At 49.9% G+C, this 26448-nt stretch overlaps 1 protein-coding gene across 7 annotated transcripts in view; it reads left to right on the forward strand.

Annotated features, from left to right (window-relative positions):
* The first annotated feature begins 1714 nt into the window (after positions 1-1714).
* odad4 (outer dynein arm docking complex subunit 4) overlaps positions 1715-26448 on the forward strand; it is a 137846-nt gene continuing 113112 nt past the window's right edge. For 2 of the 7 annotated variants that reach the window (XM_072248809.1, XM_072248810.1), the window contains exons 1-3: positions 1719-2056; positions 8763-8894; positions 23394-23547. In XM_072248809.1, the coding sequence (XP_072104910.1) occupies positions 1934-2056; positions 8763-8894; positions 23394-23547 (409 nt within the window). In that variant the 5' untranslated portion in view covers positions 1719-1933. Of the gene's footprint in view, positions 2057-8762; positions 8895-23393; positions 23548-26448 lie in introns of all 7 variants that reach the window. The other 5 variants (XM_072248811.1, XM_072248812.1, XM_072248815.1 and 2 more) reach the window with 4 other exon arrangements.

The raw sequence follows: 26448 nt of genomic DNA on the forward strand, positions 1-26448 counted from the left end.
CCTAGACTCCCCCACTATAGGAAACATCCTCTCCATATCCACTCTATCTGTGTCCTCTGGTCCTAGACTCCCCCCACTATAGGAAACATCCTCTCCACATCCACTCTATCTGTGCCCTCTGGTCCTAGACTCCCCCACTATAGGAAACATCCTCTCCACATCCACTCTATCTGTGTCCACTGGTCCTAGACTCCCCCACTACAGGAAACATCCTCTCCACATCCACTCTATCTGTGTGCTCTGGTCCTAGACTCCCCCCCACTATAGGAAACACCCTCTCCACATCCACTCTATCTGTGTCCTCTGGTCCTAGACTCCCCCACTATAGGAAACATCCTCTCCACATCCACTCTATTTGTGCCCTCTGGTCCTAGACTCCCCCACAATAGGAAACATCCTCTCCACATCCACTCTACTGTGTCCTCTGGTCCTAGACTCCCCCACTATGGGAAACATCCTCTCCACATCCACTCTATCTGTGTCCTCTGGTCCTAGGCTCCCCCACTATAGGAAACATCCTCCCCACATCCACTCTATCTGTGTCCTCTGGTCCTAGACTCCCCCACTATAGGAAACATCCTCTCCACATCCACTCTATCTGTGTCCTCTGGTACTAGACTCCCCCAGTATAGGAAACATCCTCTCCACATCCACTCTATCTCGGCCTTCAACGTTCAATAGGTTTCAACAAGACCCCCCCCCCCCACCATTCTTCTATTCTTCTAAATTCCTGGAAGTACAGGCTCAGAGTAATCACTCTTTATGTATTAACCTTTTCATTCCCAGAATCCTCTGGAACCTCTCCAATGTCAGGACATCCTTTCTCAGAGACGGGGCCCAAAACTGTTCACAATGCTCCAGGTCACCAGTCCAGCCTTGGCTGCATTTGAAATACTGCGTATCTCTCCCCAGGACACAAAGACAGCAAAGATTATGCTCCCTGAATACTTTTGGATGTGTCTTATGGATTTTAGGCTGTTTGATCATGAAAGTCACTATGAAATTTCCTTATCATGCACCATTTAAAAAAAAATCACCTATATTTGTTATTTCAATCTATAACTCAAATCGGAATAACTGATGCCAAGATTAAGGAAGGTATTTTTGTTTGTTCTCAAGTGAAACAGGTCATCAATGTCAGGCGATTCGAAGAACTTCTAGTGGGACCTGAGGAAATTCGCATGGAAGGCATTCAAGGGTGTTGTTGAAAATTTCCTCGGCAACTCCAGAGCACCAAACTACTGTGCGGCTGGCTGACCAGCATACAAAACCTTGGAGCGCAACATGTCGCTAAAGATTCATTTTCTGCATTCCTTCCCTGCCAACCTTGGAGCTGTCAGCGGTGAAAGGTTTCACCAGGACATTGTGGTCATGGAGAAACGGTATCAGGGCAACTAGAATCCGTCGGTGCTGGCTGAATTATTGTTGGGCACTTCGGCGAGAAGCCTCCGACACCAAGTACAAGTGAAAATCATTTTTAGCTGGGTTGAACTATTGCAAAGCACCGTGAGGCAAATAAACGCATTATATTCAATTAAAAGTTAATTTTCTGTATCTCCAAACCCCTTCGTGGTACGAGCAGCCTGAATTTATACTTGTGTTCGGCTTCCAGCCGTCTATCGTAAACAACAAGGACAAAAAAAAAGTTTCCGAGGGGGCGACACCTCCGACACGAAACCGTCTGGACACGAAACTGTCCGCCCGCCGCGGAGATATCGTCCCGTCCATCGTCAGGGGGACGGTGAAATATTCGCACCGGCAGCTCGCCCGCGGGGAACGGAGGCGATCGAGAGGGCGACGCCTCCCTCGGTGGGAATTGGCCCGCGTCCCGTCGTTAAGGGAAGTAGCGGGGGGGTTGCTAGGAGACCAGCTGGTTACCTCGCAAACAGTTGCGGCCACCGGCGGGAGGAGCGACGGCTGATGCCCCGGGACCATGGCCGAGGACGAGGAGAACATCGCGGCCGGGCCGATCTGTTCCTACCTGACCTACAAGTCGGAGGGAGACCGGCTGTACCGGCGGGGCGAGTACGAGAAGGCCGTTCAGAGCTACACCCTGGTAAGTGGCGGCCGCCCCGCTCGGGTCCGGGGGTGGGGAGGGAACTGAGGGGCGCGCAATTCTCCGGTGCAAGATTCAAGATAGATTAACATCGTACCCTGTCCAAGAGTGTGAATAATTGTTACTCCGGATCTGGAGCATACAAAAAAAAGCGATCAGGTAAAAAAATATTTTATTAACAACGCGCAATAAATATAAAAACATAAAATAGCAGATTGATTGCATGTCCACAAAGTGACGGTAGGTGGGTCAGTGGGTGATGGGGGGTGTGGATGGGTGGGTCAATGGGTGATTGGGGGTGTGGACGGGTGGGTCAGTGGGTGATTGGGGGTTTGGAGGGGTGGGTCAGTGGGTGATTGGGGGTGTGGAGGGGTGGGTCAGTGGGTGATTGGGGGTGTGGAAGGGAGGGTTAGTGGGTGATTGGGACTGTGGACGGGTGGGTCAGTGGGTGATTGGGGGTGTGCAGGGGTGGGTCAGTGGGTGATTGGGGGTGTGGAAGGGAGGGTTAGTGGGTGATTGGGACTGTGGACGGGTGGGTCAGTGGGTGATTGGGGGTGTGGAGGGATGGGTCAGTGGGTGGTTGGCAGTATGTGAAGGGGTGGGTCAGTGGGTGATTGGGGGTGTGGAGGGGTGGGTCAGTGGGTGATTGGGGGTGTGGACGAGTGGGTCAGTGGATGATTGGGGGTGTGGAGGGGTGGGTCAGTGGGTGATTGGGTGTGTGGAGGGGTGGTTCAGTGGGTGATTGGGTGTGTGGAGGGGTGGGTCAGTGGGTGATTGGGGGTGTGGAGGGGTGGGTCAGTGGGTGATTGGGTGTGTGGAGGGGTGGTTCAGTGGGTGATTGGGTGTGTGGAGGGGTGGGTCAGTGGGTGATTGGGGGTGTGGAGGGGTGGGTCAGTGGGTGATTGGGGGTGTGGAGTGGTGGGTCGGTGGGTTGTTGGGGGTGTGGAGGGGTGGGTCAGTGTATGATTGGGGGTGTGGAGGGGTGGGTCAGTGGGTGATTGGGGTGTGGAGGGGTGGGTCAGTGGGTGATTGGGGGTGTGGAGGGGTGGGTCAGTGGGTGATTGGGGGTGTGGAGGGGTGGGTCGGTGGGTGATTGGGGGTGTGGAGGGGTGGGTCGGTGGGTGATTGGGGGTGTAGAGGGGTGGGTGATTGGGGGTGTGGAGGGGTGGGTCAGGGGGTGATTGGGGGTGTGGAGGGGTGGGTCGGTGGGTGGTTGGGGGTGTGGAGGGGTGGGTCGGTGGGTGATTGGGGGTGTGGAGGGGTGGGTCAGTGGGTGATTGGGGGTGTGGAGGGGTGGGTCGGTGGGTGATTGGAGGTGTGGAGGGGTGGGTCAGTGGGTGATTGGGGGTGTGGAGGGGTGGGTCAGGGGGTGTGGAGGGGTGGGTCGGTGGGTGGTTGGGGGGTGTGGAGGGGTGGGTCGGTGGGTGATTGGGGGTGTGGAGGGGTGGGTCAGTGTATGATTGTGGGTGTGGAGGGCTGGGTCATGGGTGGTTGGGGGTGTGGAGGGGTGGGTCGGTGGGTGATTGGGGGTGTGGAGGGGTGGGTCACTGGGTGATTGGGGGTGTGGAGGGGTGGGTCAGTGGGTGATTGCGGGTGTGGAGAGGTGGGTCAGTGTGTGATTGGGGGTGTGGAGGGGTGGGTCAGTGGGTGATTGGGGGTGTGGAAGGGAGGGTTAGTGGGTGATTGGGACTGTGGATGGGTGGGTCAGTGGGTGATTGGGGGTGTGGAGGGATGGGTCAGTGGGTGGTTGGCAGTATGTGAAGGGGTGGGTCAGTGGGTGATTGGGGGTGTGGAGGGGTGGGTCAGTGGGTGATTGGGGGTGTGGACGAGTGGGTCAGTGGGTGATTGGGGGTGTGGAGGGGTGGGTCAGTGGGTGATTAAGGGTGTGGAGGGGTGGGTTAGTGGGTGATTGGGACTGTGGAGGGGTGGGTCAGTGGGTGATTGGGGGTGTGGAGGGGTGGATCAGTGGGTGATCGGGGGTGAGGAGGGGTGGGTCAGTGAGTGATTGGGTGTGTGGAGGGGTGGGTCGGTGGGTGATTGGGGGTGTGGAGGGGTGGGTCAGTGGGTGATTGGGGTTGTGGAGGGTTGGGTCAGTGGGTGATTGGGGGTGTGTGGAGGGGTGGGTCAGTGGGTGGTTGGGGGTGTGGAGGGGTGGGTCAGTGGGTGATCGGGGGTGTGGAGGGGTGGGTCAGTGGGTGATTGGGGGTGTGGAGGAGTGGGTCGGTGGGTGATTGGGGGTGTGGAGGGGTGGGTCACTGGGTGATTGGGGGTATGGAGGGGTGGATCAGTGGGTGATTTGGGGTGTGGAGGGGTGGGTTGGGTGATTGGGGGTGTGGAGGGGTGGATCAATGGGTGGTTGGGGGTGTGTGGAGGGGTGGGTCAGTGGGTGATTGGGGGTGTGAAGGGGTGGGTCACTGGGTGATTGGGGGTGTGGAGGGGTGGATCAGTGGGTGATTGGGTGTGTGGAGGGGTGGGTCAGTGGGTGATTGGGCGTGTAGAGGGGTGGGTCGGTGGGTGATTGGGGGTGTGGAGGGGTGGGTCGGGGGGTGATTGGGACTGTGGAGGGGTGGGTCAGGGGGTGATTGGGGGTGTGGAGGGGTGGGTCGGTGGGTGGTTGGGGGTGTATAGGGGTGGGTCGGTGGGTGATTGGGGGTGTGGAGGGGTGGGTCGGTGAGTGATTGAGTTTTCTGGCTCGCCTTTTCCTTGCCCCGGTTTGGGGTGGGGTGGGGTTCTGGGGGGGGCGGGATTCCAAATGAACGTATCAGCAATTCCTTTACCCGTCAGCCCAGAACTTCCACCCCACGTCCACTGTCACAACAGACTTCTACCGCAATGCTCTCGGGAAGCCGTTCCAGCAATCCCTTCTGCGGTTGGAGTCGGGTTACTGGGTGACGGGCTGGGTGGTGTGGAGTGAGGTTAAAATCCCTCAACGAATGCACTGAAGCTGTCCCCTGCTTCACCTCTCTCTCCTTTCTCCCAACTTTTTCTTTCAGAATTGTCTTGCCCCCAAGAGGTTGGTGTGCGGGATGGTAGATGGGGTCTATTCTGTTTGATGGGTTGGTCTGCGGGGGTGGGGGGGGGGAGGAGTTGGTCTATCTGTTCTGGGACTGCCCCCGCCCCAGCCCTCTTGTGACCTTTACAAAGGTGGAGGGAGGTGGAAGGGCGGGTTAGTGAGTCTGCAGATGTCACCGGGTCGGGGGGGGTGGTCAGCGGTTTGTGGAGAGGGCACAGGGCTGCCGGTGGTTACAGCGGGACGTCGATAGGACGGGGAGCTGGGCTGAGAAGAGGCAGGCGGGGCTCCCTCTGGGGCAGGCGGGATGAGATTCATGTTGGAAGGGGCAGAGGAAGCTGGAGAAGGTTGCAGACACATTACGGGCTCTAGGCTCCCCACCGGTGAGGACATCTTCCACAGGCTTTGTCTCAGAAAGGCAGTGCCCATCAGTAAGGATCCCCCCCAACCCCAAGCTGTCTTCTCACTGTTACCATCATTGAGAGTGTGAAGACCCACACTCAACGATTCAGGAACAGCTTCTTCCCCTCTGCCATCAGGGAGGAGGTACAGGAGCCTGAAGACACACACTCAGCGATTCAGGAACAGCTTCTTCCCCTCTGCCATCAGGGAGGAGGTACAGGAGCCTGAAGACACACACTCAACGATTCAGGAACAGCTTCTTCCCCTCTGCCATCAGGGAGGAGGTACAGGAGCCTGAAGACACACACTCAACGATTCAGGAACAGCTTCTTCCCCTCTGCCATCAGATTCCTGAATGGACATAGAGTGGTGGTAGAGAATTGCTTCTCCGAGTGGAGGCCTGTGCCTAGTGGTGTGCCACAGGGATCAGTGCTGGGTCCATTGTTATTTGTCGTCTATATCAATGATCTGGTTGATAATGTCGTAAATTGGATCAGCAAGTTTGCTGATGATACAAAGATTGGAGGTGTAGTAGACAGTGAGGAAGGTTTTCAGGGCCTGCAGAGGGACTTTGACCAGCTGGAAAAATGGGCTGAAAAATGGCAGATGGAGTTTAATACAGACAAGTGTGAGGTATTGCATGTTGGAAGGACAAACCAAGGTAGAACATACAGGGTTAATGGTAAGGCACTGAGGAGTGCAGTGGAAAAGAGGGATCTGGGACTACAGATACAAAATTCCCTAAAAGTGTCGTCACAGGTAGATAGGGTCGTAAAGAGAGCTTTTGGTACATTGGCCTTTATTAATCGAAGTATTGAGTATAAGAGCTGGAATGTTATGATGAGGTTGTATAAGGCATTGGTGAGGCCGAATCTGGAGTATTGTGTTCAGTTTTGGTCACCAAATTACAGGAAGGATATAAATAAGGTTGAAAGAGTGCAGAGAAGGTTTACAAGGATGTTGCCGGGACTTGAGAAACTCAGTTACAGAGAAAGGTTGAATAGGTTAGGACTTTATTCCCTGGAGCGTAGAAGAATGAGGGGAGATTTGATAGAGGTATATAAAATTATGATGGGTATAGATAGAGTGAATGCAAGCAGGCTTTTTCCACTGAGGCAAGGGGAGAAAAAAACCAGAGGACATGGGTTAAGGGTGAGGGGGGAAAAGTTTAAAGGGAACATTGGGGGGGCTTCTTCACACAGAGAGTGGTGGGAGTATGGAATGAGCTGCCAGACGGGGTGGTAAATGCGGGTTCTTTTTTAACATTTAAGAATAAATTGGACAGATACATGGATGGGAGGTGTATGGAGGGATATGGTCCGTGTGCAGGTCAGTGGGACGAGGCAGAAAATGGTTCGGCACATCCAAGAAGGGCCAAAAGGCCTGTTTCTGTGCTGTAGTTTTTCTATGGTTTCTATGGACATAGAACCCATGAACAATACCTAAAAATTTCTCTCTTTCTGCTCTTCTTATCCTCGACATTTATTTTAATTTTTCTAACTTAATTTCATGTAATTTATATAAAATTTATAACATATAATATATGCTATAATTTAATTTTTTTATTATTAAGCCCTGCCCTGTACTCCCGCCTCAAATACAACAAATTTCACTCCGTTTGCCGGTGATTTTAAACCTGATACTGATGCTGACGGCCGAGTCCGGGGTGGAGTGTTGAGGAACGATGGGATCCTGGGGTAGCTCGACCACACGTGAAGGCCGGGAGCTGGACTTGGTTGTCAGAGGCTGTTTGAGACGCACGCCGTTGGGAGCTTATCCCCATTACCACCACTTAGTAGGTCGCGGGAGTTTTTTCCCCATTACCACCCCTTGCTTTAACAACCCGAAGGAAGCAGGACTGAACGCAGCACTCCAAGTGTGGTCTAGCCAGGGTTATATAGACCTGAAACATTCCCTCGTCGCCCTTAAACTCAATTCCCCGACTGGTGAAGGCCAACACATCACAGTCCTTCTTATAATGAGAGGCCAAGGTAAAGCGAATATTTAAGTTCGAAGTAGGTTCAAAGCTTAAAGTAAATTTGTTACCAAAGTACCTATAGGTCACCATATACAACCCCGAGATGCATTTTCTTGCGGGCATACTCAGTCAATCTATGGAACAGGGGTTCCCAGCCTTTTTAATACTGTGGACTCCCGCCGTTAACTGAGGGGTCCGTGAACCCCAGTTTGGGAACCCGTGCTCTTCAACAATAACCGTAACAGAATCAGTGACAGCCCACACCAACTTGGGTGTTCAAGCAGGGTGTAGAAGACAACAAAAAGCAAAGAAATAATAATAAATAAATAAGCAATAAATATCGAGAACTTGAGATGAAGAGTCCTTGAAAGTGAGTCCATAGGTTGTGGGAACATTTCAGTGATGGGGAGAGTGAAGTTATCTCCACTGGTTCAAGAGCCAGGTGGCTGAGGGGTAATAACTGTTCCTGAACCTGGTGGTGTGGGTCCTGAGGCTCCTGTACCTCCTTCCTGATGGTTGAGGGGTAATAATTGTTCCTGAACCTGGTGGTGTGGGTCCTGAGGCTCCTGTACCTCCTTCCTGATGGTTGAGGGGTAATAACTGTTCCTGAACTTGGTAGTGTGGGTCCTGAGGCTCCTGTACCTCCCTCATGATGGTTGAGGGGTAATAACTGTTCCTGAACCTGGTGGTGTGGGTCCTGAGGCTCCTGTACCTCCTTCCTGGTGGTTGAGGGGTAATAATTGTTCCTGAACCTGGTGGTGTGGGTCCTGAGGCTCCTGTACCTCCTTCCTGATGGTTGAGGGGTAATAATTGTTCCTGAACCTGGTGGTGTGGGTCCTGAGGCTCCTGTACCTCCTTCCTGATGGCTGAGGGGTAATAACTGTCCCTGAACCTGGTGGTGTGGGTCCTGAGGCTCCTGTACCTCCTTCCTGATGGTTGAGGGGTAATAACTGTTCCTGAACCTGGTGGTGTGGGTCCTGAGGCTCCTGTACCTCCTTCCTGATGGTTGAGGGGTAATAACTGTTCCTAACCTGGTGGTGTGGGTCCTGAGGCTCCTGTACCTCCTTCCTGATGGTTGAGGGGTAATAACTGTTCCTGAACCTGGTGGTGTGGGTCCTGAGGCTCCTGTACCTCCTTCCTGATGGTTGAGGGGTAATAACTGTTCCTGAACCTGGTGGTGTGGGACCTGAGGCTCCTGTATTTTCTTCCTAATGTGAGAAGGGAGCATGCCCTGGGGAGGGTTTTTAATCTTTAAAGTTCAGCCAATCTCGCCGAGCGGTGGTCTGGACGAACTAACGTTGAATCCTTCATTTCAGGCCCTTCAACGGGAACCGAAAAACAAGAACTGTCTGGTGGCTCGATCCCACTGCTTCCTGTTGATGGGGAACACTGCTGCGGCCTTGAGCGATGCTGAGGCCTCCCAGGCGGAGAGTAAGGATTTCCCCAAGGTAACCCTCCTGCAATAAGTTATTCAGTTGATTCCCTCTCCTTTGTAGCAGTGAGGTTGCGGATGGTATTAAACAGGAGATTAGAAATGTGTGCAATAAAGGAACAGCAGTTATAATGGGTGACTTCAATCTACATATAGATTGGGTGAACCAAATTGGGTAGGGTGCTGAGGAAGAGGATTTCTTGGAAAATATGCGGGATAGTTTTCTGAACCAACATGTCGAGGAGCCAACTAGAGAGCAGGCCATCCTGGACTGGGTATTGAGCAATGAGGAAGGGTTAATTAGCAATCTTGTCGTGAGAGGCCCCTTGGGTAAGAGTGACCATAATATGGTGGAATTCTTCATTAAGATGGAGAGTGACATAGTTAATTCAGAAACAAAGGTTCTGAATTTAAAGAGGGGTAACTTTGAAGGTATGAGACGTGAATTAGCTAAGATAGACTGGCAAATGACACTTAAAGGGTTGACGGTGGATATGCAATGGCAAGCATTTAAAGATCGCATGGATGAACTACAACAAGTCCTGACGAAGGGTCTCGGCCTGAAATGTCGACTGTACCTCTTCCTAGAGATGCTGCCTGGCCTGCTGCGTTCACCAGCAACTTTGATGTGTGTTGCTTGAATTTCCAGCATCTGCAGAATTCCTGTTGTTTACAACAATTGTTCATCCAGGTTTGGCAAAAGAATAAATCAAGGAAGGTAGTGCACCCGTGGCTGACAAGGGAAATTGGAGATAGTATCAATTCCAAAGAAGAAACATACAAATTAGCCAGAAAAAGTGGCTCACCTGAGGACTGGGAGAAATTCAGAGTCCAGCAGAGGAGGACAAAGGGCTTAATTAGGAAGGGGAAAAAAGATTATGAGAGAAAGCTGGCAGGGAACATAAAAACTGACTATGAAAGCTTTTATAGATATGTGAAAAGAAAAAGATTGGTTAAGACAAATGTAGGTCCCTTACAGTCAGAAACAGGTGAATTGATCATGGGGAACAAGGACATTGCAGACCAATTGAATAACTACTTTGGTTCTGTCTTCACTAAGGAGGACATAAATAATCTTCCGGAAATAGTAGGGGATCGAGGGTCTAGTGAGATGGAGGAACTGAGGGAAATACATGTTAATAGGGAAGTGGTGTTAGGTAAATTGAAGGGATTGAAGGCAGATAAATCCCCAGGGCCAGATGGTCTGCATCCCAGAATGCTTAAGGAAGTAGCCCAAGAAATAGTGGATGCATTAGTGATAATTTTTCAAAACTCTTTAGATTCTGGATTAGTTCTTGAGGATTGGAGGGTGGCTAATGTAACCTTGCTTTTTAAAAAAGGAGGGAGAGAGAAACCGGGGATTTATAGACCGGTTAGCCTAACGTCGGTGGTGGGGAAAATGCTAGAGTCAGTTATCAAAGATGTGATAACAGCACATTTGGAAAGCGGTGAAATCATCGGACAAAGTCAGCATGGATTTGTGAAAGGAAAATCATGTCTGACGAATCTCATAGAATTTTTTGAGGATGTAACTAGTAGAGTGGATGGGGAGAACCAGTGGATGTGGTATATTTGGATTTTCAAAAGGCTTTTGACTAGGTCCCACACGGGAAATTAGTGTGCAAACTTAAAGCACATGGTATTGGGGGTAAGGTATTGATGTGGATGGAGAATTGGTTGGCAGACAGGAAGCAAAGAGTGGGAATAAACAGGACCTTTTCAGAATGACAGGCAGTGACTAATGGGGTACCGCAAGGCTCAGTGCTGGGACCCCAGTTGTTTACAATATATATTAATGACTTAGACGAGGGAATTAAATGCAGCATCTCCAAGTTTGCGGATGACACGAAGCTGGGTGGCAGTGTTAGCTGTGAGGAGGATGCTAAGAGGATGCAGGGTGACTTGGATAGGTTAGGTGAGTGGGCAAATTCATGGCAGATGCAATTTAATGTGGATAAATGTGAGGTTATCCACTTTGGTGGCAAGAACAGGAAAACAGATTATTATCTGAATGGTGGCCGATTAGGAAAAGGGGAGGTGCAACGAGACCTGGGTGTCATTATACACCAGTCATTGAAAGTGGGCATGCAGGTACAGCAGGCGGTGAAAAAGGCGAATGGTATGCTGGCATTTATAGCAAGAAGATTCGAGTACAGGAGCAGGGAGGTAATATTGCAGTTGTACAAGGCCTTGGTGAGACCACTCCTGGAGTATTGTGTGCAGTTTTGGTCCCCTAATCTGAGGAAAGACATCCTTGCCATAGAGGGAGTACAAAGAAGGTTCACCAGATTGATTCCTGGGATGGCAGGACTTTCATATGATGAAAGACTGGATCGACTAGGCTTATACTCATTGGAATTTAGAAGATTGAGGGGGGATCTTATTGAAACGTATAAAATCCTAAAGGGATTGGACAGGCTAAATGCAGGAAGATTGTTCCCAATGTTGGGGAAGTCCAGAACGAGGGGTCACAGTTTGAGGATAAAGGGGAAGCCTTTTAGGACCAAGATGAGGAAAAACTTCTTCACACAGAGAGTGGTGAATCTGTGGAATTCTCTGCCACAGGAAACAGTTGAGGCCAGTTCATTGGCTATATTTAAGAGGGAGTTAGATATGGCCCTTGTGGCTAAAGGGATCAGGGGGTATGGAGGGAAGGCTGGTACAGGGTTCTGAGTTGGATGATCAGTCATGATCATACTGAATGGCGGTGCAGGCTCGAAGGGCCGAATGGCCTACTCCTGCACCTATTTTCTATGTTTCTATGTTTCTTTGTCACTGTGCTCTGGAATCTGCAGCAAGACAGGGGTCAGTATAATGTCCAGGCTTGAATAGTTTTGCAAGGTTTCAAATACATTTATTATCAAAGCCTGTATGCTGACCCTTGTCTTCCCCACCGACAACCCCGAAACAAAGAACAACCGTTCAGAGAGGAAAAAAAACATCAAACCCGCGCCCCCACCCAACGTGTAAAACAAAAAAGAATTGCGCGAGGAACGAAACAGCAAATCGGAAGGCACGTTTCAGCTCAGCCCGGAGTCCGTGGCCCGCAGGCTGCCCCCGATCCGCAAGGCCTCGGAAGAGTGGCCTAGGAAAAGGAGCGGGATCGGGGCACCGGCTGCTCGTCGTAACGTAACCGCGAGCCCAGGACGCAAAGTGATTTGGTTAAACCTCGCCCGGGCACCAACCTCCGGCGACAGCGAGGGGGTTGTGGGGGGGGAGACAGGGAGAGAGGGAGGGAGAGAGAGGGAGATAGAAGGAGGGGAGAGGGTGCGAAGGGAGGGGTGGGAGACGGAGAGGGAGAGGGAGACAGAAAGGGAAGGAGAGGGAAGGAGAGGGAGGGAGAGAGAGAGAAATGGGAAGGAGGGAGAGAGAGATAGAAAGAGAGTGGGAGGGAGGGAGAGAGAGGGAGATGAGGGAAGAGAAGAGAGAGGGGGGAGGGAGAGAGAGAGAGCGTATTGGAGTTGACAGATAGAGTGCGGTCAGCCTGGGAAATAAAGGTCTTTCAAGAAATTCTGGTTCTGATTCTGACAGTGCTTTTGTCTACATCAATGTTTGGCTGAAGCAAATATTTACTCCAAATATTGGCTAAAGGAGAAGGGAACTTCCATAAGTATTAAAAACGCAAACAGGAGGAAATCTGCAGATGCTGGAAATTCAAGCAACACACATCAAAGTTGCTGGTGAACGCAGCAGGCCAGGCAGCATCTCTAGGAGGAGGTACAGTCGCCGTTTCGGGCCGAGTCCCTTTGTCAGGTGTTGTTCCATAAGTATTACCTGCCCAGAGCTCGCAATTCAAGCAGGTTCAAGAATTCGCGCAGCCTAGCTTAGGCAGACAATGCCCGGGGTTCAGAATCCGTTTCACTACCACTGACGAGTTCCAAACCTGAAGCTTCGTTTATCGTCAAAGAAAGCATAAGCTACCCAGCCTCGAGAGTTGCTTGCTCGCTCACAGCTTGCCACAGAGCGAGAAAGCCCGAAAGGACCCAATGGAAGAAAAGAAAAGAATAAAACTGAAAATAGATGATTTTGAGAAAAGATGGGGTTCATTTGCTCGTTATTATCATTTGAGTTAATTGATGGATTCTCCACGATCTAATTGTAAATTTTTTGGTACTTTTTTCTTGCTGGCGGTTTGATGTTTATCTTTAGAAGCTTTGTGTATGAGGCATGGATCCGGGGTTGAACACCTAATGGGGTTTTGCTCTTTCCCCACTTTTCTTCCTCCTTCTGTCTGCGTTAGATGTGGGACTTCTGAGAGACTTCGAACTTTTTTACTGTGCTCATGGCCTGTTCTTCATCAAGTTATGGTATTGTTGCACTGTTGTAACCATATGTTATAATTATGTGGTTTTGTTAGTTTTTTCAGTCTTGGTCTGTCCTGTGTTTTGTGATATCACACCGGAGGAAATATTGTATCACTTCTTAATGCATGCATTACTAAATGACAATAAAAGAGGACTGCGTGTCCTCATAATCTAATCTAATCTTGTTTAGTAGGGGTTTTCTTTTCATCACAAAATTTTTTCAATCTTTATATAATGTTTTTTTTCTTGATACATTGTAAGTGCTGTTTACTTCAATGTGCTCCTGTTTATCTTGGATAAAAATAAAAAAAAAAGATTTGAAAAGAACAGAAAACTGAAAACAGAAGAGCAGCACCCGATGCGTGAAAGGAAGTGGGGGGGCGGGGGAACCAGAATTATAAACTGTGCAAGGAATTGAAGCGAACGACAGCGTTCCAAAGTCGGGTCCTGCGATCCGAGCCTCGGGGCGGCCCCCGAGAAAGCCGTACTTTCTTCGCAGTTGGACTTAGAGGACGGGTCCCCTGAAATAATAACAGCGAGGAATTTAAAGTGGGTGACCTTCTTCCCCCTTCTGATTCCACCCCCCCCCCCGCCATCGATGAGGACCCCTGGTTTCCTCCTCCTGAGGTCAGTAAAGAAATGCAGTGGAATTTTATGAAACACTATCAGAAGCCGGCGCCAGTTCTCTAGGAGAGCAACCTGGTGTGACCTTCTGCAACTTCAAGGCGTGAAACTGGCTGAAAGGAAGACGCGGGAGTCCGGGAATGCAGGTCTAACTTTGCGCCTACTTGAAGTCAAGAGCCACGCACCTATCAGGTGGTTACGGGCATGTAATTCACGTATTTCGATTAGATTAGATTATGAGGACACGCAGTCCTCTTTTATTGTCATTTAGTAATGCATGCATTAAGAAATGATACAATGTTCCTCCAGTGTGATATCACAGAAACACAGGACAGACCAAGACTAGAAAAAATGACAAAAACCACATAATTATAACATATAGTTACAACAGCCCAAAGCAATATCGTAATTTGATAAAGAACAGACCATGAGCACAGTAAAATGACTCAAAGTCTCTCCAAAGTCCCATGATCTTACGCAGACTGTAGAAGGGAGAAACTCTCCCTGCCATGAGCCTCCAGCGCCGCAAACTTGCCGATGCAGCATCCTGGAAGCACCCGACCACAGTCCGATTCTGAGTCCGTCCGAAAACTCCGAGCCTCCGACCAGCCCTCCAACACCGAGCACCGAGCACCATCTCTGCCGAGCGCTTTGACCCCGGTCCCAGCAACAGGCAACAGGCAAAGCCGAGGATTCGGGGCCTCCCCCTCCGGAGATTCTCGATCGCACAGTAGCAGCGGCAGCGAAGCAGGAATTTCAGAAGTTTCTCCAGATGTTCCTCCGTGCTTCTCAACATCCGTCTCCATCAAATCAGGATTGTGCACGGTTCCCTACTTAACAAATACCGATATCATTCACCGGAGAGGCCGCGCGCGCTGCATCGTGTCACCATCTTCTCCTCCATTTGTACGTATAACCTGTAATGAGTTATTCAGATGAACAAGAGTGCTTAATCAAATGATATACATATACACACGAGATTACTCAAGTATTACTGCAATATTAAATCTACCACACACCGCTAATCCACTCCTTTGGTTTCGCCCCGCGGGTCTGCAACTTTTTGCCTACGTCCAGATTTATCTGCCACCTGTACTTCAAAACAGACAGAGGACTGCGTCATTGGCGCTGACAGGCAGCACTACCCAAGGATGTGCTGGGGGCGGCCCACGAGCGTGCCCACCGCATTCAGCGGGACCAAGGCGACCAGGCCGAAACAAGCCCCTTCCTACCCCACTCGCGCTCACAGACAGGCCTCCAGCTGCAGGGCGGGCTGCCTCTCTGACCTCGGACTCTCAGACTCGCAGACATCGGGCCTACGACCTCCGGTCCTTTTGGCCTGAACTCACAGAGATCCGGTCCACAACCTCCAGTCCCTGACATTGGGCCTGTGATCTCCAATCCCTGGGCCTGAACTCGCAGACATCAGGCCTATAGTTTCAGGTGTTAGGGCCTACAACCTGCAGTCCCTGGGCCTGTACTCACAGGCATCAGGCTTACAACCTCCAGGCCCTGGGCCTGAACTGAGAGACATCGGGCCTACAACCTCCAGTCCTTGTGCCTGAACTTGCAGGCATTGGGCCTGCAACCTCCAGTTCCTTGGCTTGAACTCACAGATATCGGGCCTACAACCTCCAATCCTTTGGCCTGAACTCGCAGACCTCGGGCCTAGAACCTCCAGTCTCTGGGCCTGAACTCGCAGATGTCGGGCCTCTGGACAAGCTGACCCAGGGCCTTCGACCTTAGGGGCTCTCTTTCCGGACTGAACCTATTTCATCTTTGAAAGCCTTGTGATAATCTACTCTCAAACCACATTTTGGCTTTTTCAAACCAGATCACTGGCTGTTTTGAAAAATTACAGCTCATGTTGGATTTTCTCTTCTTGGTCACTCGCTCCAGGCTGAGTTTAAATCCAGAATCCCTTTACGTAATGTTTTAAATAATTCAAATAATGAAATCCCCCAGATTATCGTGAACGTCCTGCAAATTACAGTGGCATGCAAAAGTTTGGGCACCCTTGGTCAAAATTTCTGTTACTGTGAATAGCTGAGCCCAAAAGTTCTATTTTAACTTCATCAGTCCACAGGACTTGTTTCCAAAAGGCATCAGGCTTGTTTAGATGTTCCTTTGAACCTTTTGAATAGAATTTTTTGGCTGCAATGAGCAAAGGTATGTTTGGAGGAAAAAGGGAGCAGAATTTCATGAAAAGAACCCCTCTCCAACTGTTAAGCACGGGTGGATTGATCATGCTTTGGGCTTGTGTTGCAGCCAGTGGCACAGGGAACATTTCACTGGTAGAGGGAAGAATGAATTCAATTAAATACCAGCAAATTCTGGAAGCAAACATCACACTGTCTGTAAAAAAGCCGAAGGTGAAAAGAGGATGGCTTCTACAACAGGATAATGAACCTAAACACACCTCAAAATCCACAATGGACTACCTCAAGAGGCACAAGCTGAAGGTTTTGCCATGGCCCTCACAGTCCCCTGATCTAAACATCATCGAGAATCTGTGGATAGACCTCAAAAGAGCAGTGCATGCAAGACGGCCCAAGAATCTCGCAGAAATAGAAGACTTTTGCAAGGAAGAAGGGGCGAAAATCTCCCAAACAAGAATTGAAAGACTCTTAGCTGGCTGCAAAAAGCATTTCACACCAAAGTTGCTGGTGAATGCAGCAGGCCAGGCAGCATCTATCAGAAGAGGTACTGTCGACGTTTCGGACTGAGACCCTTCATCAGGACTAACTGAAAGAAGAGCTAGTGAGAGATTTTTCTTATCTCTTACTAGCTCTTCTTTCATTTAGTCCTGACGAAAGGTCTTGGCCTGAAACGTCGACTGTACCTCTTCCTAGAGATGCTGCCTGGCCTGCTGCATTCACCAGCAACTTTGAAGTGTGTTGCCTGAATTTTCAGCATCTGCAGAATTCCTCGTGTTTACAAAACACATTTACAAGCTGTGATACTTGCCAAAGGGGGTGTTACTAAGTACTGCCATGCAGGGTGCCCAAACTTTTGCTTCAGGCCCTTTTCTTTTTTTGTTATTTTGAAACTGTAAAAAGGTGGAAATAAAAAAGTTTTCTTGCTTAAAATATTAAAGAAATGTGTCATCTTTATTTTATGCCTTTTGGAAATCAGTTCATCTTTTACTCGCTCAGCTACTCACAGTGTCAGAAATTTTGACCGGGGTGCCCAAACTTTTGCATGCCACTGTATTCTGTTCAGTTCCGGTCACTTCATTCCGGTATGGAGGGAAATGTTTCAGGGACAGAGGCAGAGCAGCAATGGATGAAGCTTCTGGGGGCAATTTGGAAGGCACAGGATAGATACCCGCAAAGAAGAAGGGGCATTCTAAAGGGAGGACGAGGCAACTGTGGCTGACGAGGGAAGCCAAAGGCGGCACAAAGGCAGAAGAGAGGCCATAGATGATAATGGTTTTTGTCTGTCTCCATGGACAATGGAGTCAAACCTGGCTGATGGAGGTGTGGAGATCCTGAGATGCCCCAGTCGTCAAGAACCCCCTCTCGGCCTCACCAGTGTAGCCCAAAGGAAAGCTTATGAAGCAATACGTTTGGCACCAGCTTGTCTGCAGGAGCTGCTGGAAGGATTTTCAGTGACGTCCACTGGGGCTGCACTCCGGACTTGCTGTCTGGGTTCACTCCCGTAGTCTTCGTCTCTCCCCGAGGCTGCCCTCAAGACAGTGGGGCTCTTTCCCCATAGCTGGGGGTCTGGTTCACGAGCACCAGGGCGTGTCCGCACACTGGTGGGCCCGGCGTGCTACGTGTAGGGTCCGGACATTGTCCCCGTCCTCTGTAGTTCAGCCCGAGTCCGAAAGGATTTCAGTTTCCGTGAGTCGCCGGCGAGGAGGCACGACACGAGGCTTACCGTTGAAGAGGCTGCGTACTGACAGGGAGAGTCTTACACACTCAGCTCCCCTGTTTGCGAGACTGCCAGCCAGCGGTGGGAGCTGAAAGTGAGAGCGTCAGGCACTGCCCACTACACTGCCAGACTGGACGCGTCACAACAACCATCCTGACACCAGTTACCTCAACAACAAATGAAATACATTTGACGATAAGCTAGCCAGCAGCGTGAAAGACGGTACCATAATCTTTCTTTAGATATATAAAGAGTAAAAGATGGTTGCTGTGACGCGTCTGGTGTGGCGGTGTGGTGGGTGGTGCTTGTGGCTCTCACTTTCAGCTCCCAGCGCTGGCTAGCAGTCTTGCGAAAAGGTGAGCTGAGTGTGTAAGACTCTCCCTACCAGTACCCAGCCTCTGCAACAGCAAGTCTCGTGCTGTCCCTCCTTGCTGGCGACACATGGAAACTGAACTCTTTTCGGACTCGGGGTGAACGGCGGAGGACGGGGAGGAGGTCTGGCCCCTGCACAACGTAGCGCACAGCCCCACCGGCGTGTGGACACACCCCCCTGCTCGTGAACCAGATCCCCAGCTGGTGCCAAACGTATTGCTTCATCAGCTTTCCTTTGGACTGCACTGGTGAGGCCGAGAGGGGGGTCTTGACCAACTGGGCATCTCAGGATCTCCAGACCTTCCGCCCAGACTTGTGAAGATGATCATCATCGTCACCCACTGTCCTTCGAGACAGACGGATGCCAACCACCACCAACCAAAGAGTAACCAGAAAAGGCCCCTTTTATTCCCACTCACTGTTACCTGCCGGTCACCCATTCCTCTATCCATGCCAGTATCTTTCCTGTAACGCCATGGGATTTTATCTTGTTAAGCAGCCTCATGTGTGGCACCTTATCAAATACCTTCTGAAAATCCAAGTAAATGACAGCCACAGCCTCTCCTTTGTCCACCCTGCTTGTTACTTCCTCCAAGAACTCTAACAGATTTGTCAGGCAAGATTTCCCTTTACAGAAACTATGCTGACTTTGATATGTTTTATCATTAGTCTCCAAGTAACTCAAAACCTCGTGCTTAATAATAGACTCCAACACTTTCCCAACTACTGAGGTTAGGCTAACTGGCCTATAATTTCCTTTCTCTTGCCTTCCTCCCTTCTTAAAGAGTGGAGTGACGTTTGCAATCTTCCAGTCCTCCCGGACCATTCCAGAATCAAATGATTCTTGAAAGACCATGACCAAGTCATCTATATCTCCTCAGAAACCCCTCTCAGGACTCTGAGATGTAGTCCATCCTAAGACCTTTGAGTTTGCCTAGCACATTTTCCTTTGTAATAGCAATAACACTCACTCCTGCTCCCGGACACTCAGAAACCTCCGGCACACTGCTAGTGTCTTCCACAGTGAAGACTGATGCAAACTACCCATTAAGTTCATCTGCCAGTTCTTTGTTCCCCATTACTACCTCACCAGCATCATTTCCCAGTGGTCCAATATCAACTCTCGCCTCCCTTTTACTCTTTCTATAACTGAGAAAAACTTTTAGTATCCTGCTTTAAATTATTGGCTGGCTTGCCCTCGTGTTTCATCTTTTCCCTTCTTATAGCTTTTTTTGTTGGATTTTAAAAAGCTTCCCAATCATCCAACTTCCCACTCACTTTTGCGACCTTATATGCCCTTTCCTTGGCTTCTATGCAGTCCTTAACTTCCCTTGTCAGCTATGGTTGCCTACTCCTTCCATTTGAGAACTTCTTCCTCTGTGGGACATAACTATTCCTGCGCCTGTGAACTATCCGCAGAAGCTTCAGCCATCTTGGTTCTGCTGTCATCCCTCCAATCCACCTGGGCAAGCTCCTCTCTCTTGCCTCTGTAATTCCCTTTACTCCATTGTAATACTGATACATCTGATGAATGTTTCCCTTTATGACAGGTAATAAACACACTCTCAGGTCAGGAGGTCTAAACCTTTTGAATTGCTCACATTTCTGGACACCAAAATGTCAGTGGTCTGCCAGGGCAGTCACATGCTCCCCCCCCCCCCCCCGTCACTTCTCATTTGCGTGGCAGCACAAAAGCAGTTGTTTGGGGAAAAACTTGGATTGCTCTATAAAACGGTGGGAGGAGAGAGTGCAGCGCGCCGTGCGTGCGCAGCTCTCCGGTGAAAAATGATGTCGTATCCATTAGATAGGGGCCGTGGACAATTCTGATTTGATGGAGACAGATGTGAAAGCACAGAGGAACATCTGGAGAAATTTCTGAAACGCCAGTTCGCTGCTGTGGTTACTGCGCGGTCGGGAATCTTCCGGAGGGAAGGCCTCAAAATCCCCGGCTTTGCCTGCTGTTGGCGACCGAGGTTGAGGTCCAATTGCTCGGATAGAGATGGCGCTCAGTACTCAGTGTCGGAGGCTCGAAGTTTTCGGACGACTCAGAGTCGGACTGTGGTCGGGCATGGCAGGGAGAGTTTTCTTCCTTCTCCCGTCTGCGTGAGATGTGGGACATTTGAGAGACTTTGAACTTTTTTACTGTGCTCACGGCCTGTTCTTCATCAAGTTATGGTATTGTTGCACTGTTGTAACTATATATTACAATTATGTGGTTTTGTTAGTTTTTCAGTCTTGGTCTGTCCTGTGTTTTGTGATATCACACTGGAGGAAATATTGTATCATTTCTTAATGCATGTATTACTAAATGAAAATAAAAGAGGACTGTGTGTCTTCATAGTCTAAAACGTGTTGCGTGTTGGTAATACCAGAAGTGTTGGGGAACAGCAGTTCCTAGTCATAAAAATTGCATTAAAAAAACCCCACATGAATTTGGCATGTCTTTAAAAAGTTCTTGTGAGAAAATACAACCTAAAAGTTTCATGAATTTAATACCTATTATTACTTTATTTTGACTTACAAGTTACTTTGCTCCACTTTGCTGTAACTTGTAAGTTACAGAGTCTGGGTAGGGGACAAGCCCAAAATAGTGAAATTCTGGCACCTTCAAGTTTTTATCTCACTTAAAAAGTCAGAAAATATTACTTATGAAGCTTACTGGGAAAAAAAAAGTTTATGGTTACTATTGCCTAACTTTTAAAGCTACAGTACTTGTTTTTGCGAGAAAAAAAAACTTTTTTTTCCCCTTGAAAGTCTACCCCAGGGGCAGAAAAGTTACCCTAATTAAAGAACCACCAGGATACTGGTGGGCCAGATAGTGTTGCGGAAGCAGGCAGCCTGCAGGACTTAGGCCAAACGTGGACAAAGAAGTGGCAGATGGGATACAGTGTCGGGAAGTGTATGGTCACGCAATCTCAGATCATGAGGACGCGCAGTCCTCTTTCATTGTCATTTAGTAATGCATGCATTAAGAAATGATACAATATTTCCTCCAGTGTGATATCACAAAACACAGGACAGACCAAGACTGAAAAACTGACAAAAACCACATAATTATAACATATAGTTACAACAGTGCAACAATACCGAAACTTGATGAAGAACAGTCCATGAGCACAGTAAAAAAGTTCAAAGTCTCTCGAATGTCCCACATCTCACGCAGACGGGAGAAGGAAGAAAACTCTCCCTGCCATGCCCGACCACAGTCCGACTCTGAGTCGTCCGAAAACTTCGAGCCTCCGACCAGCCCTCCGATACCGAGTACCGAGCACCATCTCTGCCGAACGCTTCGACCTCAGCCTCGGTCACCAGCAGCAGGCAAAGCCGGGGATTTTGGGGCCTTCCCTCTGGAGATTCTCGATCGCACAGTAGCAGCGGCTGTGAACTGGGCATTTCAGAAATTTCTCCATATGTTCCTCTGTGCCTTCTCACATCTGTCTCCATCAAATCAGAATTGTCCACGGCCCCTATTTAACAGATACGATATCATTTCACCGGAGAGCTGCGTGTGCTGCGTCGTGCTGCCATCTTCTCCTCCCGCCTCGGAAGTCTGTCAGAAGGGGTGAACGTCAATTTGCAGGTTGAGTCAGCGGTGAGGAAGGCGAGTACAATGTTCGTACTCCGTTCGAGAGGACAAGAATACACAAGCAAGGATGTGATGCTGAGGTTTGGTCAGGCACTGGCCAGACTGCACTTGGAGTATTGCGAGCAGTTTCAGGCCCTTCACCTTATAAATGACCCGCTGACACTGGAAAGGGTTCAGAAGAGGCTCACGAAGACTGATTCTGGGATGCGAAGGCTTGTCGGGACGAGGAGCGTTAGGTGCCTCTGGGCCTGTACTCACTGGAACTCGGAAGGATGAGCAGGGCAGGATCTAATCGAAAGCTGTCGAGTGTCGGAAGGCCTCGGAAGAGCGGATGCGGAATTTGTTGGCCGCGGGCAGTCTTTGGAGGCCAAATCGCTGGGTGTAACTAAGGCAGAGGTTGATAGGTTCTTGATTGGTGAAAGGTTACCGGGAGACGGCAGGAGACTGGGGCTTGAGAGGGAAAATGGATAAGCCGTGATGAAATGGTGGAGCAGACTCGGCAGCTTAATTCCGCTCCAATATCTTATGGTCCTGTGGTCACAGCACACTGATTTTAGATGATGAGAACACTCAGTCCTCTTTTATTGTCATTTAGAAATGCATACATGCATTAAGAAATGATACAATGTTTCTCCGGAGTGATATCACAGAAAACAGGACAAACCAAAGACTAACACTGACAGAACTACATAATTATAACATATAGTTACAGCAGTGCAAAGCAATACCATAATTTGATGAAGAACAGACCATGGGCACGGTAAATAAAATCTCAAAAGTCCACGAGTCAATCGACTCCCGAGTCTCCGATAGCAGGCGGCAAAAAGGAGAAACTTCCTGCCATAAACCTCCAGGCACTGTCAACTTGCCGATGCCTTGGAAGCAGCCGACCACAGCCGACACTGAGTCCGTCCGTCTGAAAACTTCGAGCCTCCGACCAGCCTCGCCAATACAGCCTCCCGAGCGCCATCCTCTGCTGAGTGCCTTCAACCTCCCCTCGGCCGCTGAAACACGCAAAGCCGCGGATTTCGGGGCCTGCTGCTCTGAAGATTCCGGTTACCACACAGTAGCGGCGGCAGCGAAGCGGGCATTTCAGAAGTTTCTCCAGATGTTCCTCCGTACTCTCACATCCATCTCCATCAAATCAGGATTGTGCACGGTACCTGCTTGACAGACAACAGATATCATCACCGGAGAGGCCGCACGTGCTGCATCGCGCCACCATCTTCTCCTCCTCCTTATTAATATTATTATTAATATAATTAATATTAACAAATATTCTGCAGATGTACAAGCTGACATGGAGTACATTTATGACCTATAGTTAAATAGACAACAGTGTAATGCTACTGGTAATGTCGTAAATAATGGGTACTGGTGGCAACAGGGCATTCAGATGTTTCACAGCCTTGGGGGAAGAAGCTGTTACCCAGCCTAATGTTCTTGGGCTGCGGTACCTCCAGCCTGACAGTCGGAGGCCTCAGGGACCGTGGGACGGGCGAGAGGAGTCCCCTCGTGAGGGAAGAGAGGCAGACAGAGAGACAGAGCAGGACGATTCACTCGGCAGCCCTGACAATCTGTGGTGCCGGCTGTTCCACGAGAATACGGTTAGAACGGGAGTGGGGGGAGCTCCTCGCTCGCCCCAGTCTTCCTGGGCAGTGGAGCCCAATGCTTATTAAGGTCATCGGCAACACCTAAAGCTTCCAGACTGTGTGCACACACGTGTATTTTTTCTTCTTTGTTGTCGTTGTAGGGGCTTTATCGAAAGGCCGAGAGCCTGTACGCCAAGGGCGAGTTTGAGCTGGCCTTGATGTACTATCACCGTGGGCACAAACTCCGCCCGGACGACCGCCTGTTCCGGCTGGGAATCCAGAAAGCCCAGGAGGCCATTGCCAACTCGGTCGGCAGTAAGTACCGCTCGTTGGGGGGGGGGCAGGGTCGGGGAGTTAGCCGGCTCAACTCGTCCCCCAGGGTTCAAGTGTAATCGTCATTCAACCACGCAGGCGAACGTGGCCGAGCGAGACAGCGTTCCCCCGGGGCTTAGGGTGCAAAAACACCGACAGTCACACACAGCGCGTATAATTATGAAAGCAGGAAACATTATCGTGATCGTCATCGTCATCCTGCACCATGTTGCATGACATCATCATTATGCGCCACGTCGTATGACGAGGGTGGTCACGGTCTTTCCACGACCATGACTGTTCTTGGAAAATTTTCCTACAGAAGTGCTTTGTCATCGTGTTCTTCTGGGCAGTGACTTTACAAGATGGGTGACCCCCAGCCATTATCGATACTCTTCAGAGATTGTCTGCCTGGCGTCACTGGTCACATCACCAGGACTTGTGATCTGCACCGGCTGCTCGTACGACCGTCCACCACCTGATCCCACAGTTTCACCTGACCCTGATCGGGGGGCTAAGCAGGTGCTGCACCACGCCCAAGGGTGACCCACAGGCTAGCGGAGAGAAGGAGCACCTCACACCGCAGGGAAACACACAGTTACAAATAATAACAATAAACAACTCTGGTGACATCTGTAGGGAGTTTGTACGGTCTCCCCGTGGAATGGCGTGCGTTCCCCTCCGGGTGCTCTGGTTTTCTCTCGTAGAGGGACTCGCGAGTCCTTGTGCAGATACGCCCTAAAGGTTAACTTGCAGGTAGGGTTGGTGGTGAGGAAGACAAATGCCATGTTAGTTGTCCACGAGCAGGTTATTTGCCCCCTGAGTAGGGTTAAATCGAGGGTTGCTGGGTGCCACAGCTTGAAGGGGGCAGAAGGACATATTCCATGCTGTATCAATCAATCAATCGATCAATAAATAGATAAACAGCCAGATAAATAAATACTATTGATGGTTGATTGTGCAGGGATGGAGTCAGATTGTCTTTCATCGAGTGAACAGTAGAGGACAGCACCAACGGGAGGGCAAGCCGCCAACCCAGTGTGGATCCCGGCCGCCATCAGCCGGCTGTGGCGTCCCCCTTCCCCGGCGGCTGCGGCAGGCGGGCTTGAAGGCCAGGGGCCTGGTTCGGCGCCCCGGCAGAGGCCACGCTGCTCCCCCCGGGCTGCTGGCGCTCCCGCCACGAGCCGGCGAACCAGGCTCAGCGATATCACGCAGGGCCGGTGTCCAGCGATGGCCACGAAGGTGCCCGAGCCAATCAGTTGCTGGATCGCATGCCACCCCTGACCAGCCCGGATGGCGGATAATTTGCCTTAACTGAGATAGCCCTATTTGCCAGTTTTTGTTTTAAAGGGTCACAACTGTACCCGGCCTCGTAACTATATCACTTCCTTTACTCACAATCTCCAGTGTGAAAACGTTGCCCCCTTAGGTCCTTTTTAAATCTCTCCCTTCTCACTTCAGACCGGCAGTACTGTGTTGAAAAGTGCATGCAGCTCGGGTGCCTAAGACTTCTGCACCCAGCACTGTATTTGTCAGCGTGGAGCGGAAAGCGAACTTGTAAGTCTGGCGGGAGCAAAGGATGTTGGAAAAGGCAATTTGTTCCCCCTTTTCCCCAACATGATTCCCCTCTCCCTGCCCCACCCCCCCAATTCCCACTCCCAGTCCCCAGTCGAGACCCGTATCAGAATCAGGTTTATCATCACTCATGTACATCATGAAATTTGCCATTTTATTTTCAGGCAGCAGTACAATGCAACACATAAATTAACTGCGGTGCTGTGCGCAGAAGTCTCAGGCACCCTCGCTAAATATACCTGCCTGAGCCGGTAGGTTTGGACTCCCCAACGGCGGGGAGAAAGAAAGAAAGAAAGATTACTTCTATTTGGTACATGTGCCTGGAAACATAACAGCAGAGATGCATCACTTGAGCGAGCGAAGGCTTGTCTCTTTGGACTGAAGGAGGATGAGAGGCTTTTTTGATAGGGGTGTCCAAGATCATCAACAGCAAAGTGGCAAACCATTTTCTCAGGGTGGTACGAGGGGGCATAACTTTAAGGGGTTTGGAGGGAAGTTTAGGAGGAGCCGGAGAGTGGTGGATAGTTAGCTCACAGTCTATAGTTCAGGTTAGTTTATGAAGACACGCAGTCCTCTTTTATTGTCATTTAGTAATACATGCATTAAGAAATGATACAATATTCCTCCGGTGTGATATCACAAAACACAAGACAGACCAAGACCAAAAAAACTGACAAAACCACATAATTATAACATATAGTTACAACAGTGCAACAATACCATAACTTGATGAAGAAGTCCATGAGCACAGTAAAAAAGTTCAAAGTCTCTCAAATGTCCCACATCTCACGCAGACGGGAGAAGGAAGAAAAACTCTCCCTGCCATACACGACCACTATCCGTCTCTGAGTCATCCGAAAACTTCGAGCTCTGATCAGCTCTCTGACACCAAGTACTGAGCGCCATCTCTGTCCGATCGATTCGACCCCAATCTCGGTCGCCAACAGCAGGCAAAGCCGGGGATTTTGAGGCCATCCCTCTGGAAGATTCCTGATGGTGCAGTAGCAGCGGCAGCGAACGAGCGTTTCAGAAATTTCTCCAGATGTTCCTCTGTGCTTTCACGTCCATCTCCATTAATTGATTTATTGATTTGTTTAATTGATAGTCGGCCGTACGTGAAAACTCGTGAGTACAGCCAAACGACGCGGTGTTACTCTGGGGCTGAAACACAGTACAAGGTGCAGATAGCCCATGAAAGTTATAGGTAAAGTACAGTCACACACACACACACAAAAAGTCACCGAAGTCCCTGATTCCATGAACATTGCAGCAGTCTGCAGTCGACCTTAATGGGGCAGCCTCGACTCCAGCTTGGACACCGCGCCACAC

This window comes from Mobula birostris, chromosome X, assembly GCF_030028105.1.
Source record: "Mobula birostris isolate sMobBir1 chromosome X, sMobBir1.hap1, whole genome shotgun sequence".
Classification (NCBI taxonomy): domain Eukaryota; kingdom Metazoa; phylum Chordata; class Chondrichthyes; order Myliobatiformes; family Myliobatidae; genus Mobula; species Mobula birostris.